Source organism: Pongo abelii, chromosome 1 (assembly GCF_028885655.2).
Source record: "Pongo abelii isolate AG06213 chromosome 1, NHGRI_mPonAbe1-v2.0_pri, whole genome shotgun sequence".
NCBI lineage: Eukaryota > Metazoa > Chordata > Mammalia > Primates > Hominidae > Pongo > Pongo abelii.
This window is the reverse complement of record NC_071985.2, coordinates 68152973-68170296: the sequence shown is the minus strand read 5'-3', so window position 1 is coordinate 68170296 and position 17324 is coordinate 68152973. Positions and strand designations below refer to the sequence as shown.

Below are 17324 nucleotides of genomic sequence, written 5' to 3'. Positions count from 1 at the left end.
CTACAGGTAGTCGGCCTGGGCCCTGTGTGGCCTGGTCCCTGCGTGGTGACACAGGGGGATGTTGGAGAAGAGGCTGGGAAGTGACCGTAGAACCACATAACTCCTGTTGTTGCGTCGGGGCCTGCATGAGGACTGTGTGAGTGGTGAGTGGTGCTGGGGCATCTGTGGGAGGGTCCGAGACCCCCAAGGGGGTGGAAGTCTATCCTGGCAATGACCCTGTCATTGTTACTTGAAGCTAGTAAGGGAGGAGCCCTTGGTTGGCTAGAGCTCCAGTGAAGGGCTCCCAGGCAGCCTCTTCCTTTCCTTGTGGGGCGTGCCAGGGTTGTGTGTGGGGGCGGGGGGACCTCCCTTCTGCACGGCCATCATCTTGCCTTTGCCTTTTATAACAAAGGCCTGGCCCCTGGATCCCTCTTCTGGAGTGAAAGAGAAAAATTCCCCTCCAAATCGTTAAAGGTTCATAGGGAAATGCCAAAGATTGATAGGGAATATTCCTCTCTGGAATATTCTCTGGGCCTTGAGTAATTTCTACTCCACCTTCCCTGAACTCATGAGTTTGGGTTAAAAACACATACACACAGGTATCCAAAAATGTGGATGGGTAGGACTGGCTGTCACTTAGGAGTGGGTGGTTCTATTTACTGAGATGAGGAAGCCTGGGGGAGAAGTGGGTTTAGAGAGATGTGAGTTGGGACAACGCTTGGCCCAGAGTAGAAACTCACTATTTCTGGAATGAAAGAATGAATGAAATGTGGGTAGGCATAGGCAGGGCCATGGGAATTGAGCAGAGTGTGCATCAGGGCACAGTGAGGTGGAAGGACGTGCTGCAAACATCCAAGACCAGCAGAGACCCGGGCTTTGGTGCTGTACATGTGCTGTGAGGTTGGTGTTGCTGGTGTGAGCCACCTCCAGGTGTGTGTGCCCTGCTCAGCTGTGTGCACTCTGCTCAGGTATGTGTACCCTGCACAGATGTGTGTGCCCTGCAAAGACGTGTGCACCCTGCTTGTGTGCGTACTCTGCCCAGGTGTATGTGCCCTGCACAGGTGTATCTACATTGCTTAGGTGTGTGTGTCCTACATAGGTGTGTGTCCTCTGCCCAGGTGTGTGTGCCCTACACAGGTGTGTGTGCTCTGCACAGGTATGTGTACAATGCTCAGGTGTGTGTGCATTTTGCTAGGGTGTGTGTGCCCTGCTCAGCTGTGTGTGCCCTGCACAGATGTGTGAACATTGCTCAGGTATATGTGCCCTACTTGGGTGTGTGCCCTGCTCAGGTGTGTGTACAATGCTCAGGTGTGTGTGCATTTTGCTTGGGTGTGTGTGCCCTGCTCAGCTGTGTGTGCCCTGCACAGATGTGTGAACATTGCTCAGGTGTGTGTGCCCTGCTTAGGTGTGTGTACACTGCTCAGGTGTGTGTGCATTTTGCTCGGGTGTGTGTGCCCTGCTCAGCTGTGTGTGCCCTGCACAGATGTGTGTACACTGCTCAGGTGTATGTGCCCTGCTCAGGTGTGTGTGCTTTGCACAGGTGTGTGTGCCCTGAACCAGTGTGCGTACACTGCTCAGGTGTGTGTGCTCTGCTTAGTTGTATATGCCTTGCTCAGGTGTTCATGCCCTGCTTGGGTGTTAAGGCGAAACTGCTGATTTCAGACTACACTTTAAGTGCAAACATGGCTATCCATGGAGAAACACAGGAGAAGCACTGTTAAAAAGCAAAGTGCCTGAGTGCTAGTTATATTTGTCTCACTAATATACCCTGTGACCTCAGAGAGACAACCACTCCGATCTCAGAACCTCTATTTCCTCATCTTTGAAATGAGAAGAATGCCAGCTGCCCTTCCTATCCCACAAGGCTATTGTGAGGCGTACACAAGGTCTCATTCATATGAGTTGGAGACATGTGGATGCTTCTCTGTATGATTTTAGGTATGAATGGAAGTTTGAATCTGTGCATATGTGAGTAGAGAGAATGCTCATGCTTGTGTGTGTGAGAGAATCCTTCCACGTACGTACACTCTTACACACATGCTTCTGGATAGCTGGTATTTGAATATTTGAGAATTTGCAAATAGATGGTGTGATGTGCTTTTCCTAGCAGGTGTGCATGCTGCCTGTCTAAAGCGTATGCTTCTACTTCTGTATCTACCCGTGCTTCTTGGCTCTCCCACCCCCACCTGTGCCTTGTTGCATTGCAGGCCACTGATGCTGAGGGTTGTATTCAGTTGAGGAGCTCACAGGCTTCTCCACAATGATGTCTGCATCAGTGGGTGCTCCTGGGTGGCCACATACATGTGCACTGTGCATCTTCCAGACACCCAGAGTGGGCCTCAGACCAACTACCTCTGCTCCCTCAGTCCCACCCTTGTGTGGGGCTCTTCTGCAGACATGTGAAAGATGGCAGTTGAGGGGGATTAATTTGCCTAGCATGTTCTCCGTGGATGGGCATCAGCTTTATCAGGAAAGGAACAGCATTTGTGAACATCCCAGGTCCAAGCAGGGCCCACTGGGCTGGACTGAGTTCATCAGGCCAGTAACTGGGGCAGGCTCACTGCAAGGATAGCCCAGATGTGTTGTCCTCTAGGTGAGCATTGAACCTGTGCTGACAGCTTATTTACCAGGCATCCTGTCTGTTTTTGCGGGCACAGTTCATACGTTGCCATTCTAACCTTGTGTTTGTAAGGACACAACATGCATATGGAAGAGAGTTTTCTCTGTACAAGGCTAAGAAGGTCAATACTCTGCTCTGCCCAGCTGAATATAGAACAGGGTCTATGGCCAGGGCCTCTGCATTGCTCAAAGGCAGAAGTCACTGCTCACATCCTGGAGTACATGGATGGTGGCCTACGGAAAGATGGTGCTGCCTCTGACCATGGACCACTTCATAGCCTTGACATCGTGCATGGCAGAGCACTTGCTCCCCTGCATGTTTTGTGAAGCTGGGTCAGGGTCTGCTACGGGAGTCATGAGCTGGGGAGCCACACCCAATGAATGTGCTATGCTAGCCCTAGAAATGATTCAGGGGAGGGGAAGAAAACTACTCAGCAACATCTACAGGATTTCCAAAATAGGAATCTGAAGGATGTGTAGGTGGAAGTTTGCGTGCCTGTGGGGCATGGTGTTTGAGCATCTGGAGCTGTGGATCATGTGAAATGGCATAACCTGTGTGCCTCTGCATGTGTGCTTCAAAAACTAGATCCATGTATTTGCACATAGCAAGGAATCGAAAGTTACTCCATTGGAGAGTCGAATGTGGGGAGTCTACAGAAGGCAAGCAGGCACATGGAGACCCGATGGCCACGCAGAGGACTCCGTGTCTCCCTCCGGAAATCTGCTGGTGGCTGTGGGGCTTGAGGTTCCTAGAGGTTGGGGTGAACTGAACCTGTTCGTTTTTCTTCCCCAGAAGAGACAGAAGGAGAAGACACCACATGTCGATGTGGGAGCCACGCAGCAGCCACCTGTATGTGTGTACCAGTTTGCGTGTTTGTGAGTGGTTACGTGTGGGCGTGGGACAATGTGTCATTGTCCTTGCCATAGACAAAGTGGCACTGGGTGTGCATGTCAGTGTGTGGCTTGGTGTGTGTGTTCCGTTCACATGATCTGTGGATATGCCCTCTGCACCTCTCAACATTTGCTTATATCAGCGTGTGTCTACCTTTGTGACCTGTGTGTTTTTCGCTCTTCAGTCTGGCCTGTGAGTGGGTATATGTTGTGTTAGTGTTGGTGGGTATACCTCTCATGTAGGCAGTTGTGTACAGCTATGTGTGGGCCTCAGCGAGGGTGCGTGTGGGTACATGCGCGTGTTCCCTTCACAGTTTGTAGGTGTGCGCCCACAGGCACAGGCGCAGGGAGGAGGTAACTCCCCCCTCCGCCCAGCGAGCCCTCTCCATTGTGCTCTCCTGCACTTGTCATGTTCATGATTTCCTGCTGCCCCGTGAATGCTCCTCTAGGCCCCTGGGCTGAAATGCTCGATCGCAGTTTTGAGTATGAGCTGCTGGTGGTCTCTGCACTTAGCCTTCTGTGGCTTTTATTAGCTATTGTGGAAGACACTCCTAGCACTCTTACTTTTGAGGGTGATATCAAGACTTTTTGTAATAAGTCTGCCTGGCACTCTTCTCACCCTTCAATGGTATCTGACCATTTCAGCCCTCATTATCCCGGGCTGTAACCTGAGAGGGAAGGGAGATGAGGGGGAGAGGAGGAAGAAAAACCTTTGACCTTGAATCAAGGGCCATTGAGTGTGTACAAGCAGATGTCCCGAAAGCAAGGAGAGCAGGAGAGTGAAGACGTGGTAAGCCTGTGGACGGCTGCCCCAGCAGGCCCTGGGGACTTGGAATTCCTCCCAGGGTTGATGCCTACCCACCCCTCAGCTACTACAAAGCAGGGATTGGAGTGGAAAGTGCCTGGGCTGGGAGGCACCTGCCCGATGAGCTCCTCATGTGTGGCCCGCCTGCTCCTCGCATCTTTCTGTGCTTCCTGTCTGCAGGTCCTGGGCGCTCCCATTTGCCCCCACCATGTGTCCTGCCCTCTCACATGGCCCCTGTGGCCACCCTCCCTGCCTGCAGCTTCCGGGCTCTGACCGTGGCCCTGCCCTTTCCCCTTGGCAGGAGGGAGCGGAGGCGTCGGCATCACATGTCCGTGTGGGAGCAGCGTACCAGCCAGCTGAGGAAGCACATGCAGATGTCCAGCCAGGAGGCCCTCAACAGGGAGGAGGCACCGCCCATGAACGCACTCAACCCCCTCAACCCGCTCAGCCCCCTCAACCCGCTCAATGCCCACCCCAGCCTTTATCGGAGACCCAGGGCCATTGAGGGCCTGGCCCTGGGCCTGGCCCTGGAGAAGTTCGAGGAGGAGCGCATCAGCCGCGGGGGGTCCCTCAAGGGGGATGGAGGGGACCGATCCAGTGCCCTGGACAACCAGAGGACCCCTTTGTCCCTGGGCCAGCGGGAGCCACCGTGGCTGGCCAGGCCCTGTCATGGAAACTGTGACCCGACTCAGCAGGAGGTGGGGGGAGGAGAGGCTGTGGTGACCTTTGAGGACCGGGCCAGGCACAGGCAGAGCCAGCGGCGCAGCCGGCATCGCCGCGTCAGGACAGAAGGCAAGGAGTCCTCCTCGACCTCCCGGAGCAGGTCTGCCAGCCAGGAACGCAGTCTGGATGAAGCCATGCCCACTGAAGGGGAGAAGGACCATGAGCTCAGGGGCAACCATGGTGCCAAGGAGCCAACGATCCAAGAAGAGAGAGCCCAGGATTTAAGGAGGTGAGTGAGTCACAGGGCTTCCAGATGGATGGCACACAGGCTGCTGTTAGATGTTCCTCAATATAAGCCTTTCTGAGCTCCAGTTTCTCCTATTACAAAGTGGAAATGATGCTGACACACACTTTGTGAGGTATGAATAAATATAACAAGCAGTGGGCTCCGTCCCCCCGAAAACGAGGGCCTGTTGGAAGTGGGTCATGGACAGAAGGACGGGAATAAGGCAGTGTCCATGGCATGTGGGTCTTAGCGCCTCTCTGCCTGTCTGGATGGGGTGGAAGGCAGTGGTGGCCTTGTACCTTCCAGGCTGCCTGAGCTTCCCCGCCTTCCCCTCGTGCCAGGCACACCTGCCATTTGGGGACAGCGTCTGAGCACCAGCTCTCTCTTCCTCTCTCTTCACAGGACCAACAGTCTGATGGTGTCCAGAGGCTCCGGGCTGGCAGGGGGCCTTGATGAGGCTGACACCCCCCTAGTCCTGCCCCATCCTGAGCTGGCAGTGGGGAAGCACGTGGTGCTGATGGAGCAGGAGCCGGAAGGCAGCAGTGAGCAGGCCCTGCTGGGGAATGTGCAGCTAGACATGGGCCGGGTCATCAGCCAGAGCGAGCCCGACCTCTCCTGCATCACGGCCAACACGGACAAGGCCACCACCAAGAGCACCAGTGTCACCGTCGCCATCCCTGACGTGGACCCCTTGGTGGACTCAACCGTGGTGCACAGTGAGAGCACAGTCCCTGTTCCTCTCCACCCCCACCTCCTATCCCATCTGGGGCTGGGGCCATTCCAATAAAGCCACATGGAAAGCACCACCAGGAGGAGTAAATCATCCTTCAAGAAGTAAAAATGAGTGGCAGTTTTCTCCCAGTGTGCAGAACAAAAATAAGCTAGCGTTCTCTTCATCTTAAATTTTTCCCATAAGATTTCCCCAGGCTTGTTCCTGTGACCACCCTCAAGTCTTCAGAGTGATCACTTGTGACTTTATGCCCAGTTAGATATTCAGCTGTTTGCTTCAGTGTATGAATATTTGATGGTGTTGTCTGGGGTCTCCCAGGTGCTCTGCTGCCCCGGCAAGTTAGGGAGCCTCTGATGGAGTGGACCATGGCTCTGTTCACTGAGTGATCTTGGAAAAATCTCTGCATCTCTTGAGGCCTCAGTTTGTCACTTGTAAAGTGAGAGCATTGTGCTAGATGATCTCTGAGGCCTTTCCCTGTACTAATATTTTATATGATTCTATTGCTCTTATCAACTCTTTTTCTCCTAGGAGCTTTTAGCCACAAGTTCTCCCTATCACAGTTCCCTTAGGCAACAAATGTTAATCAATGATGTCCTAAAGGGAAACACAGCCAAAAAAAAAAAAGCACTTCCCCACCCCTGCCCTGACCCTACATCCCATCCCTGTATTCATCCTACCCCTTATCCTTGCCCTGACCCCATACCCCATCCCTGCATTATGAATTCCACACCCTATCCTTGCTGTGACCCCATACCCCATCCCTGCTCTGGCCTCATGCTCTCCCTGCATTAATCCCACCTGCTGCCCCGCGATCACTGAATTGTGACCACAGGGTTCCAGCCTTGCTGTTTTCCTCTACTTTTTCTGTATTTACTGTTTCACATGACAATCTTTCCTCTCCCTATTTTTCTTTCTTCCACGGCTCCCTCTCCATTTCCGCATGTTCTCTATAGTCAGCGTGCCACTACTACTTCAGAAAGTGCAATCTCCCATGTCCAGTGCATGCTTCAGTTGACTTGGGCATGTCTCAGGATCCCAGACCCATAGCTCTTTTGGTGTTTGTTTGCTTTAATACATAAGAAGTGTTTTGGGCCTTCTTTTATGAGAAAGAACATAAAGAAAGCTTTACTCTCCCTCTGTTGTAATTCCAAAGCTAGTCTTTGGTCTTGGTCATAGGTAAAAGCATGTGATAGGAAGGCTTTTGGATACTTCTTATGACTTACTCCTTAGGAGGCCCGGGCATGGGCCAGGACCACCGAGGTCCACGGCTGACACAGGGTTCCAGGGTGGAGTCATTCAGTGAGCAGGGAGCAGTGGGCGAGGGTGACTGGGGCCCTTTCTCCACTGTGACAGCTTCAGCCTCCTGCCAGTTTAACCTACATCATGTCTTGAGTATGGAAACAGAGCAGCAGCTGAGAGGTCCCCTCAACCTCTGGCTCCTTTGTCCTCCCAATCCTGGGATGCAGTCATGGACCTATACTCACATGAATATTGCATTCTCATTTCCACATTAATCATGGCCGAAAAAAGCACAGCCAGAAAGCCTGCTGCAAACAGAGTCATGATTTCTTGAAATCTTCCATTGCAGGGTGATTCACTGAAAGGCTATAGGATTTTGAATTGGGAACCCATACTAGCTGTATGACCTTAGGAAAGGTACTTAAATTGCCAGAACTTTAGTTTTCCCATCTGTATCATGGGAGTAATAATACATGTCACTGAGGGTATACTGATGGGAAAATTCAGTAAGTGAGTATGTACAAAGAATCCAGAGTTTAGATATAAAATCTAAACCTTGTGAATTTTATAACAGAAACACTATGTTGTTTATCAGACTGTAAAAGTTCAACCTTAAAAGGGGAAACATGATCATAGTCATTTACATGACATAAAAGGTTATTTCTCATAACATTTGGGGAGGGTAAAAATAAGAAGAGAAGAGGAGTTTAACTCAATGTCAGGTAGTAAATACCCCCAGTGCCTGCAGGGCACCTTGTTAGGGACATCCCTGGAGCCCTTTCTCCTCCTCTCCTTTCATCCCCAACTAAACACAAATGGTGCTATTTTCACATGCCGCATGGTTTCTGAAGATTTCAATGTGTTCCTCTTGCAGTTAGCAACAAGACGGATGGGGAAGCCAGTCCCTTGAAGGAGGCAGAGATCAGAGAGGATGAGGAGGAGGTGGAGAAGAAGAAGCAGAAGAAGGAGAAGCGTGAGACAGGCAAAGCCATGGTGCCCCACAGCTCAATGTTCATCTTCAGCACCACCAACCCGTAAGCCACCCTCGCGTTGCTCCCTCTTTAGTGCTAGGGTAAATGGCCAGGTGTGAGGCAGGGCAGGGTGAAGGGGAGAGGAAGGATGGAGGCCCAGCCATCTTCTTAAGCCTTCCTGGTGGAGTGTGGCCAGACATTGAGCATCTGGGGTGCCCCCTAAGTGAGGTGGGTTGGTAAGTTAGTCAGCCTCTGAACTCTGTGCCCATAGCTGAAAGAGTAACATCAAACAGGAGAGCATGAGAAATGTCATTGGAAAGGAACTCTTTACCAGTCTTTGGTCAGTAGGTAGTGTGGAGGGAGGAAGGAAATCTACCTGAGATTGTGCCACCAAATATTCCAGAAGTGGATAGAGCCAAGAATGTGGAGCCTAGAATGACCAGATCACCTGTTGGAGTTGAGAGTTTTGGTCACACTGCTCTACATGTGGAGTTTTGAAATAGTCTGCTCTGAGCATGCTACTCAGAGCAGAGGCAGGGACATGAAGTGGGGGTGACAGAGTGGAGTCTGGAAGGTTAGATTCAGGAAAGATGGAATTTGGGAAGAGCATTCCAGCAGGGCTCTGGGAAGGGAGCAACCTGGGTTAAGGCATGTAAGCCATCCATGGCTAGAATGCAGAATATAGAATACAGTTACTTTAACCAGAATAACCTGGGGCTCATGAAAACTCATTACTGCTTTCATCAGGAATTTTAGAATCAAGATCTCTTTTATGTTTCTTGGTTCTTTGTAATTTCCTTGGGATGTCCCAGTTTCCTTACAGTGGGAGAGTAGACATTGAGATACAGCAGAGGGTGCTATGCAGCCGCCCTGAGTTGGTAGGCTGATGGTGGCTGCTCCCCATGGCTCAGATGTGTCTGCGGATAATGTTTCTTGGCTTGCGTGCTGCAGCCTCTAACCAATCTGATTACCTTCCTCCACTGGGGCTTTAAATCAAGGGTGGTGGCTGAGAAATTAAATTGCTCTCCCTGGCGGCTTCCTTTGGCAAGGGCCTGGCTGTCTGGAAGGGGCCGATATGTGTATGTGGGAGTGAGGAGTAAGGGCATGGGCGTGGTGGGGAGTGGGCCAGCTCAGCCTTGCCCACTGCCCGCAGGATCCGGAGGGCCTGCCACTACATCGTGAACCTGCGCTACTTTGAGATGTGCATCCTCCTGGTGATCGCAGCCAGCAGCATCGCCTTGGCGGCAGAGGACCCCGTCCTTACCAACTCGGAGCGCAACAAAGTGGGTACACAGGGGCCATGTGCCAGCCTCCGTAGTGCTCTGGTGCTCACCGCATCCCAGCACTGGAGGTGAACCGAGATGGTAGCAAGATTTCTGGGGAATGAGCAAGGGTTGGAAATTGCCCACTCCTGTTCCTTAGGGCAAAGTAAGAACCATTCCCAGACAAGCCCCTTCTCAGCCCAACGCACTACAAGGCTCTGCCCCAAACCGGCCAGGGCTCTGCAGGGCTCTGCAGCCACCCATGGGCTTGGATGTGGGTCTAATATAGGGTCATGGATGGTGTGTGTGAAGCTGGCAGCTGCAGCTCCACCACAGGGGGCCAAGGCCTCTCCTGGGGTCCCATAGGTATATGTCAGGAGACATGAGGGATGCCAGGAGCACAGAAGCTGACAAGGATTTCAGGTCCCGAGCCTGAACTAAGGGACAGGTATGTGGGCAATTTAGACCCAAAAAGCTAAGTTCTGGCCAACGAGAGGGAGCAGCCAAGGAGTGGCCACTGGGTCACACGGCTCCAGCAGGGCCCATGCCCCTCCTTCTGGCATTTCTCTCTCAGTCCAGCTAGTGGCTCTAATTCCAAGCCTTTGCTCTGAGGGTGCAGTGGGTGAGGGCCAGGGTGGGCGTGCATGAGTGCATGTGTCCTGGCAGGTAGGAGCTCATGTAGTAGCCTGTTGGCCACACATGGTCATTTCCTTCCGCCATATGTGTCTTTCAGGTCCTGAGGTATTTTGACTACGTGTTCACGGGTGTGTTCACCTTTGAGATGGTTATAAAGGTAAAAACTTCTAGAGAAAACCTGGGCTCTTGGGTTTAGATGGGTCACCTGTCTGCTCCTTAGGCTAGAGCCCTTCCTCAGTGTTACCACCTACCAGCCAATGGCAGCCCTCAGTAGAGCTTCTGCCACCCCTTCTCTGGCCTCAGAATCCTGAAGAAATCTGTCTCAGCAAGACACAGCTGCGTGGATATGTTTATACTGGTGCAGGCCTGTGGACATGGCCCAAGTAGGAGGCAGACAACAGATGTGCAGACAGGCTTGGGGCCTGCACTCCCCTCCCCAGTGCTTGTCTTGGCTGAGCCTGGGTGTGTGCCAACGCAATGGGCTAGGTAGAGATGAGTCTTCCTGGGCTTCATCTAGTCCCAGCCACCACAACACTCCATAGTCTGTCTTGTTCCCAGCCTCATCCATCCAGGATTTTACCCATCTGTGCATATGTGGCAATGCCCAGTGCTCTGAGCCATAAATGAAAGGAGGAATGTGGCAGGGTTCTGTGACAACCAAGGAGTCTAGCGAACCCTGGCTGACTATGAGATGGGGGCCTCAGGACTCAGTTATGTGGAGAAAGCCTGCTGGACCTAACCTTTCATTCTCCAGGTCCTAGCATAGGGTTGGTTGTGGAGATAGTGGCAGCGGGGGCACTGCCATGATGAACAGAGCTCAGGTCAAGTGTTGCCCATACTTTCTTGGCTCACTGTGGCTGTTCATATCCTTCTGCAGATGATAGACCAAGGCTTGATCCTGCAGGATGGGTCCTACTTCCGAGACCTGTGGAACATCCTGGACTTTGTGGTGGTCGTTGGCGCATTGGTGGCCTTTGCTCTGGCGTAAGTAACTCTTTTCTTATTTGATTCCCTTCCTTCCCCTGTTCCTGGAGACTCCAATTGATTTGAAGCCCTTTCTAGAAATGCAACATGCAGGGTGATGCCAAAGAATGCCCCCCCGGAAATCTGCTCCCCAGTCGCCCCCAGCAGAGCTCCTGAGCGCCTTGCAGCTCCAGCTCACATGACCTGAGTGGCAGAATGGGGGAAGCAGGAGTAGGGAGCATCAGGAGGGAGAAGTCAGAGGCCCTGGGAATTCCTTTCCTGGAGACGAGTAAGCATGGGCAGGCACTCACAGTGTGGACAGTGTTTCCATGCATTCAGCAATGGACCCAGGAACAGCTTATGGGCCCTTTCTTTCTTGAGTGTGTCAATCAAGGAAGCAGCTTGAAAGATGCAGAGGGTAGAGCAAAGTTGAGGATCACGGAATCCTAGCCATGGTGAGGTTTTCTGTTCATAGCAAGTGTAAACGAGAGCTCTTCCAGGGATGCAAGGACCATGCTTTTGCACAAAACTAATAATATGTTTAATCTCCAAAAGGAAAGGCTTTCCAGACTTTCCTTGATAACATACCTAGGAAAACAGTCTTAAACCATTCAGGCAACTAAATCATGTTCATTATATTTGTGGGATTTTTTTTCCTTGCACATGGATCCAGCTCTAGCCAGTTTTCAATCACATTCTGACATTTCCTGTGGAATCTAGCCAAGGAAAGGGCTCTTCTAGCCCTCCTGGGTTTAACTAGGAAATGGGATGCTTTCAGGGCCTTTTTCCTAACCCAGTGTGTAGAGTGCCCCAGTAGGATGAATGACAGCCTCGGGGCTCTGTCTGTACCTTGTTCACCCTGAGCAGCTTCAGCCTCTTCCAGGAGGCACGACAGAATTCTCAGAGCCATCCCTCAAGTCTCTCTGAGTACAAGTGGAAGCCTCATCTTTAGTCTAAGCAAGGTTAGCTACACCGTGTAGTGAGGCAGGAGAGCTTTCAGGAGCTGCTGTCATTGATGGCAGCTGCAAAAGGAACACAGTATCTTCATATGTTTACCCTTCTGAGTGGTTTTCCCTCCAAGGGTTTGCCCTTCCAAGTATTTAGAAAGAGATCACCCTTGGAAGGGTTTGCCCTTCTCAATGTTTAGAAAGACAGGGAAGCTGACAGTGCTTCTCCCCAAGCTTCCCTTCAAGCACTGTCAGCTTCTGTCTCTTATCCTTTCTGGCAGAAAAATAGGTGGGATAAAAATTACGAGATGTTTCTCAAGTGGCCTGGTGGGGATGGGGATAGTGGAGGGCTCTCTGTCTTAAGGAGAAGTACAGGATACACTCCCAGCTGTGCTAGGAGTGTAGGATCTCCCAGACCCTGGAAGTGGACTGTGTCCACTGCTCTCTCAGCCATGAGAGACCCTTCAAAAGAAAACCACATTGAGCATAGTTTGTAACCCTAAAATGGGCTGGTGATCAAGATAACTCGTGTCCCTTGTCCCCTTGTGCACATGTTAATTCCATTGTGTGCAGTCACCTTTGCCCCCCACAAAAAGAAAGTTTTCTGTCACATGTGGCTGGACTGTTCTTGAGGAAATTTTATAGAAGCATGGGGTATTTTCTCAAGCATCTGGGCCCTGTCTGGATTCTCATGGTGCAATGAAAGGAAAGGCAGCTCTGGCTACATCAGAGGGACTTCCAGCTCCTCTTCCGTCTTCTTGGAAAGATGGATTAAAGTCTGCCTTTGCCCTAAGGAGACTCACCTTTTTTGTTAGAGATAAATATTATCCTTAGGTTTTTAAAAGGTCAAGTTCCCTTTTCATTTTACTAATTCATTTGCATAGATTATTCACTGTATCGTTCTTCTTATTTTGATCTCTAAAAATCATGTGTCTCTCTTTGAAGTATAAAGGACAAGGAGATAGAAGCATATAGGAAAGAATCCACCCCATCTTTAGGAAGAACAGAGCCCACTAGCGTAACAGGACAGAGTGGCAGAAAAGGTTGGGCTGTGGAACCAGATGGGCCCTTGTTTGAATCCCAGCCCCTCTACTTTCTAGCTTTGTGTCCTTGAGCCACACAGCAAAATATTAACCCTCCTAAACTCAGTTCTCATCTCTGAAATGCAGATAAAATAATGTGTGTAAAGTGCTTAGGATGGGGCCTGATATAATGTGAACAATCAACACATGTTAATTCCCCTCCTCATCCTTCCATTCTCTTATCACATCGTGAAATCCAAATATAGGAGCAAGTACGTATTGATGCGCAATGTATACAGATAGATGTGTGCAGGCTGGCCCAAGACCTAGTTGTTTTATACATACACACCCCCCTCGCCTATGCCTGTGTGCCTGGTAACCAGGCTGGCGTGTTGGTGCCAGTGTGGGAGGAGGTGTGTTTTAGAGGAAGCTCCTGCATGCCTGCCCATTGTCCACAGTCCAGACATCTCTCCTGAGACCCAGAGCAGTGATGATGTGCGGTAGAGTTGTCATCTGTCTTGTTCTTTCTTTGTGCCCTTTGAAACATGGCAGTGGTGGCTTTGGTGCTGGTGGCAGGGGAAGCCTTAACAGCCCCGGAGCTGAAGCCTCTCTGTTGGTCCTCAGACCAGGTACAGTGCAGGGGCCCCCAGGAACCTCCTGGTTCTGGGGTCCACACTTATGTGATGGATTGAGAGTTATGATCCATCACTTGCTTTTAGTCATGTCACTTCTTGAATTCTCTCTTCATTTTCCCTGAAACATAGATGATACTTGCCTACCCTTCTCCATCCATTTTCTCTTTGCCTTCAACTTCCCAAGATTGCCATGCCCATTCCCTCTCCCCTTTCTCCACTCATGGAGCAGGCTACCACTCCCCCTCCTTTGGCCTTCGTCACATTTGCCGAGGGAGGTCCAGGTAATGCTTTCTCTCGCTCATGCACCCATGCTTTCTAACTCTGCCCTGTTCCTTTCCTCATTCATGGTACCAGAGAATTCAGCTCTCCCATGACTTTGATGGAGTTAGCCAGAGTCCCACCTGCCAGCAGAGAGAGGGCCTGGCCTGGGGCAGAGAGTGAAAGAAGTCACTGAGCCTATATTCCTCGTGGTCAGGGGCTCAGGCCAGCAGAAAGCCAAATGTGGGGTTGTCTGCAGGCTTGTCAAGTATCTCTCTCCTTGTGTTTACAACTTTCGTTATCATATGCCATATATTTGCCCCATAATGTCCACCATTCAAATAACCTTATTCCTGTCCCAGTCTCTTTCTGTCCTTCTTGAAATTGAACCATGACTTACTGAGGAGGCTTCTGTGAAGCCTATTGCTTAATAGACTTGAGCTACTGTTGGTGGTTGCCATGGTAGCATCTTTCTGTGGCTCCTCAGAAACCAAGGCTGACATGGCATTCCTTCCACCACCCAGCCAGAGCCTTCTCAGACCCTGGCCCAACTCCCAGGAGCAAAGCCCCTCACCAAGTGGGGGCAATGACCTCTAGCTGAATTCTCAAAGAAAGCTGTGGTGTCCCCTGAGCCCTCCTGCCGAGGCGTGTGCCTGCCACCATATATGTTTTCTACAAACATATATGTTGTTTATGCAGTGGCTGAAGAGAAGACTCTTTTCCACAGCTGCATACATCAAGTTAAGGGAACGTTTATAATGTAAACCTGGAAAATTCCATTGGTGAACTTTATTGACTTCTGAGGAGGAAGGGAAGGGGATTTTTTCATTTATTTATTTTTCTTCTTGGATTTATTTTAAGTGTGGGCAGAGCAGTGGTTAAAAAAATAAATGGAAAGATACCCACATTGCAACTTTTCTGTTCTTTCCAATTCACTTTTACATTATAAGGCATTTATAAGAACACTCAGGTCTCCTTCCTTAAGCCCAGCGTCCCTGCAGGGAGGTGGGCAGAGTTTTGGCAAAGGTTGGGTTCAGGGCTTCGTTATTCCACTGCCCTCACAACACCCACTTTCTGGGCCACATGGAGACAGAGTGTTTGCTGACTATAAATGTCCAGAGCTGTGCCTTCTGTACTTTGAGGTTTCAAGAAAAGTCTGGTGAGTGGCTGGATCTATGAAACCATCCTCTTTTATCTTTTTCTTTCCAAAGAAGAGGGATTCTTTTGTGTGATTTTATGTGAAAGGACCAGAAACCGCTTTGTCTAGTTTCCACACACCCTGTTGCCATCGCTGCTGCTTCCCAGCTTCCTGCAGGGAAGGCAAAGATGGTTACAGCCTTGGCATTTCTGGGGATCTGCACATGAGGCACATTCCCCTGCTTTGGGGGACCCTGCTCCCCAACCAAAGTCAGCTGCCTTGTAGGGAGGTCACGCAACCACTACACATTACATTCATGAACCTCACAGAACCCTCATGTTTCATGTGTTTCATGTTTAGTGAAATGACTTGGGCAAACAGGTGGGCAGGGACAGCATCTCTGGAGAAATGTAGGAGAGGACCAGAACACCTGTGCGTGTGTCTTTCTGTGTGTGACACCTGCACTCCAACCCAGGACCCTCACCCTCTCCATTTCCACTGCTCTACAACACGTTACTTGACTAGCTCGATTCACATGAGCAGGTGAGCTCTCCTGGATTGGATTCTAAGTAGTCATCTCACAGCTTATAATTGCTTGTCAGCACAGATGATTTAACAGAAAAATAACTAGCAATTCTGCTCCCATCTCCTCCCCCACCTCGGAATTTACCATGGCCTGTGCATCAGTCAGTTACACAGGCTCTCCGGCGGCTGACGCCAAAGTTTCCCATTGCCAGTAGCAGGGCCTGGGGTGAGGTCAGGACTCCCTGGCACTCAGGAGATTTGGCTCACAGCTGCACTTGGCCTTTCATTATTCAGTCCTTAGCCAGAAACGAAAAACATGAGTCAATCTGCCTCTTGATGCCAGAAGGAACTGGAGTTCCCACATTAGCTTTTATTACATTCTTTTCATTGAAGTATGTCACTTTCCTGACACTTGACACTCTGCCCTAGTCACTGAGACGGATAAGGTCCATTGAATGTATTCAGCACTAGCTGTAGCAGCAGAGTTATATACACAGGCATGGACAATTTTAGATTTGGAAGGATCCTAAGGAGCCACATAATATGTTCCTCTGGGAGCTGGGCATGGTGGCTCATGCCTGTAACCCCAAGGAGTCGGGAGGCTGAGGTGGAAGGATTGTTTAAGGCTGGGAGTTCGAGAATATGGTCCTCTGGTTCTGGATTTGCTTGTGGGGTTTTGCATTTTAGAAGGTGAGAATGTGCACATGTAAGAAAGAGGTGGCTATTCAGCACCAAAATGCTTGTACATACTCATGCTCAGCACAGCATAGAAACAACAGACAAACATTTCACCCTAAACCTGGCTGTTTCTTTCTCCTATTCTTCACTACCTGCCTGTGTCTGAGGCAGTCCCCTCAAACCTCCAGCGTTGCCTATGGGACTTCTTTCTTGACAGAACTTCTCTCTTTTCAAACTGAAAGGGGAGTCTCCCAAACGAAGCAGTGACTGCACATTAATCTTGGAGGCAAAAAAAAGTGGACGAAGTCCTGCTTCATGCAAAGAAGACCCATTTACCACTGAGCCAGACAGGCCATCCAGTTCCCCTATTCTGTGGAAGAGAACGAAGGATTGAAATTAAATTTAGCCATCAAGTAGCCCATTAACTGTGGATTTAGGAGGCCAGCTGAAGAGGAATTGGAAATTTCCAACTGTAAGCAGATAGGAGGATGTTGTTCCCTGAGACTCCAGTTTAAAAGTCACCTCAAGAATGACTACATCTGATTTTTGTGCCCAGACAAGGACACTAAAGATGATCAATGCCCATGGACTTTTGAGGTGCCTCCTACTATATCATAGCTGCCTTGAAAATGGAGTTTGGGAAGGAGTAAGGAGGGACAGAGTGGCAGCCACATGGAGGGAGTGAGTGTCTGAAAGGAGGAGATAAGTCCTCAGTCTACCTACTCTTGGCATTAAGTCTCAGCATGCATATTTTTTAGTGAATGCTGGAAAATGTGTTGTCTGCTGCATGTGACATTGGTACTGCCGAGGAACTGCCTGTAGAATATTCACTTTGAGACCTTTATCTTATGGAGGCAATGGGTGTGAACACCCAAGTATTTTTTTTTTTTTTTAATCAACAGCATGAAATTGGGAGATGGTTGGTTGTAAATGGGATATCAGGCCATGGCCACAGACCCAAACAAAATGAAATGATCCAATCAGGGAACATTGCCCCATCCACATGGTAACCAACAACCAACCAGACCCAGATATAAAATGCACCCTGTGAGCCTTCACAACCATGGGAAGAGCCCA

General features: G+C 50.2%; 1 protein-coding gene across 1 annotated transcript in view; it reads left to right on the top strand.

Annotated features, from left to right (window-relative positions):
• Positions 1 to 17324, top strand: part of LOC100456069 (voltage-dependent R-type calcium channel subunit alpha-1E) — a 338487-nt gene that overhangs the window by 261246 nt on the left and 59917 nt on the right. Inside the window, exons 19-24 of the mRNA XM_054524611.2 lie at positions 4596 to 5246; positions 5646 to 5959; positions 8087 to 8246; positions 9337 to 9466; positions 10179 to 10238; positions 10959 to 11065. Coding sequence (XP_054380586.1) covers positions 4596 to 5246; positions 5646 to 5959; positions 8087 to 8246; positions 9337 to 9466; positions 10179 to 10238; positions 10959 to 11065 — 1422 coding nt within the window. The remainder of the gene's footprint in view (positions 1 to 4595; positions 5247 to 5645; positions 5960 to 8086; positions 8247 to 9336; positions 9467 to 10178; positions 10239 to 10958; positions 11066 to 17324) is intronic.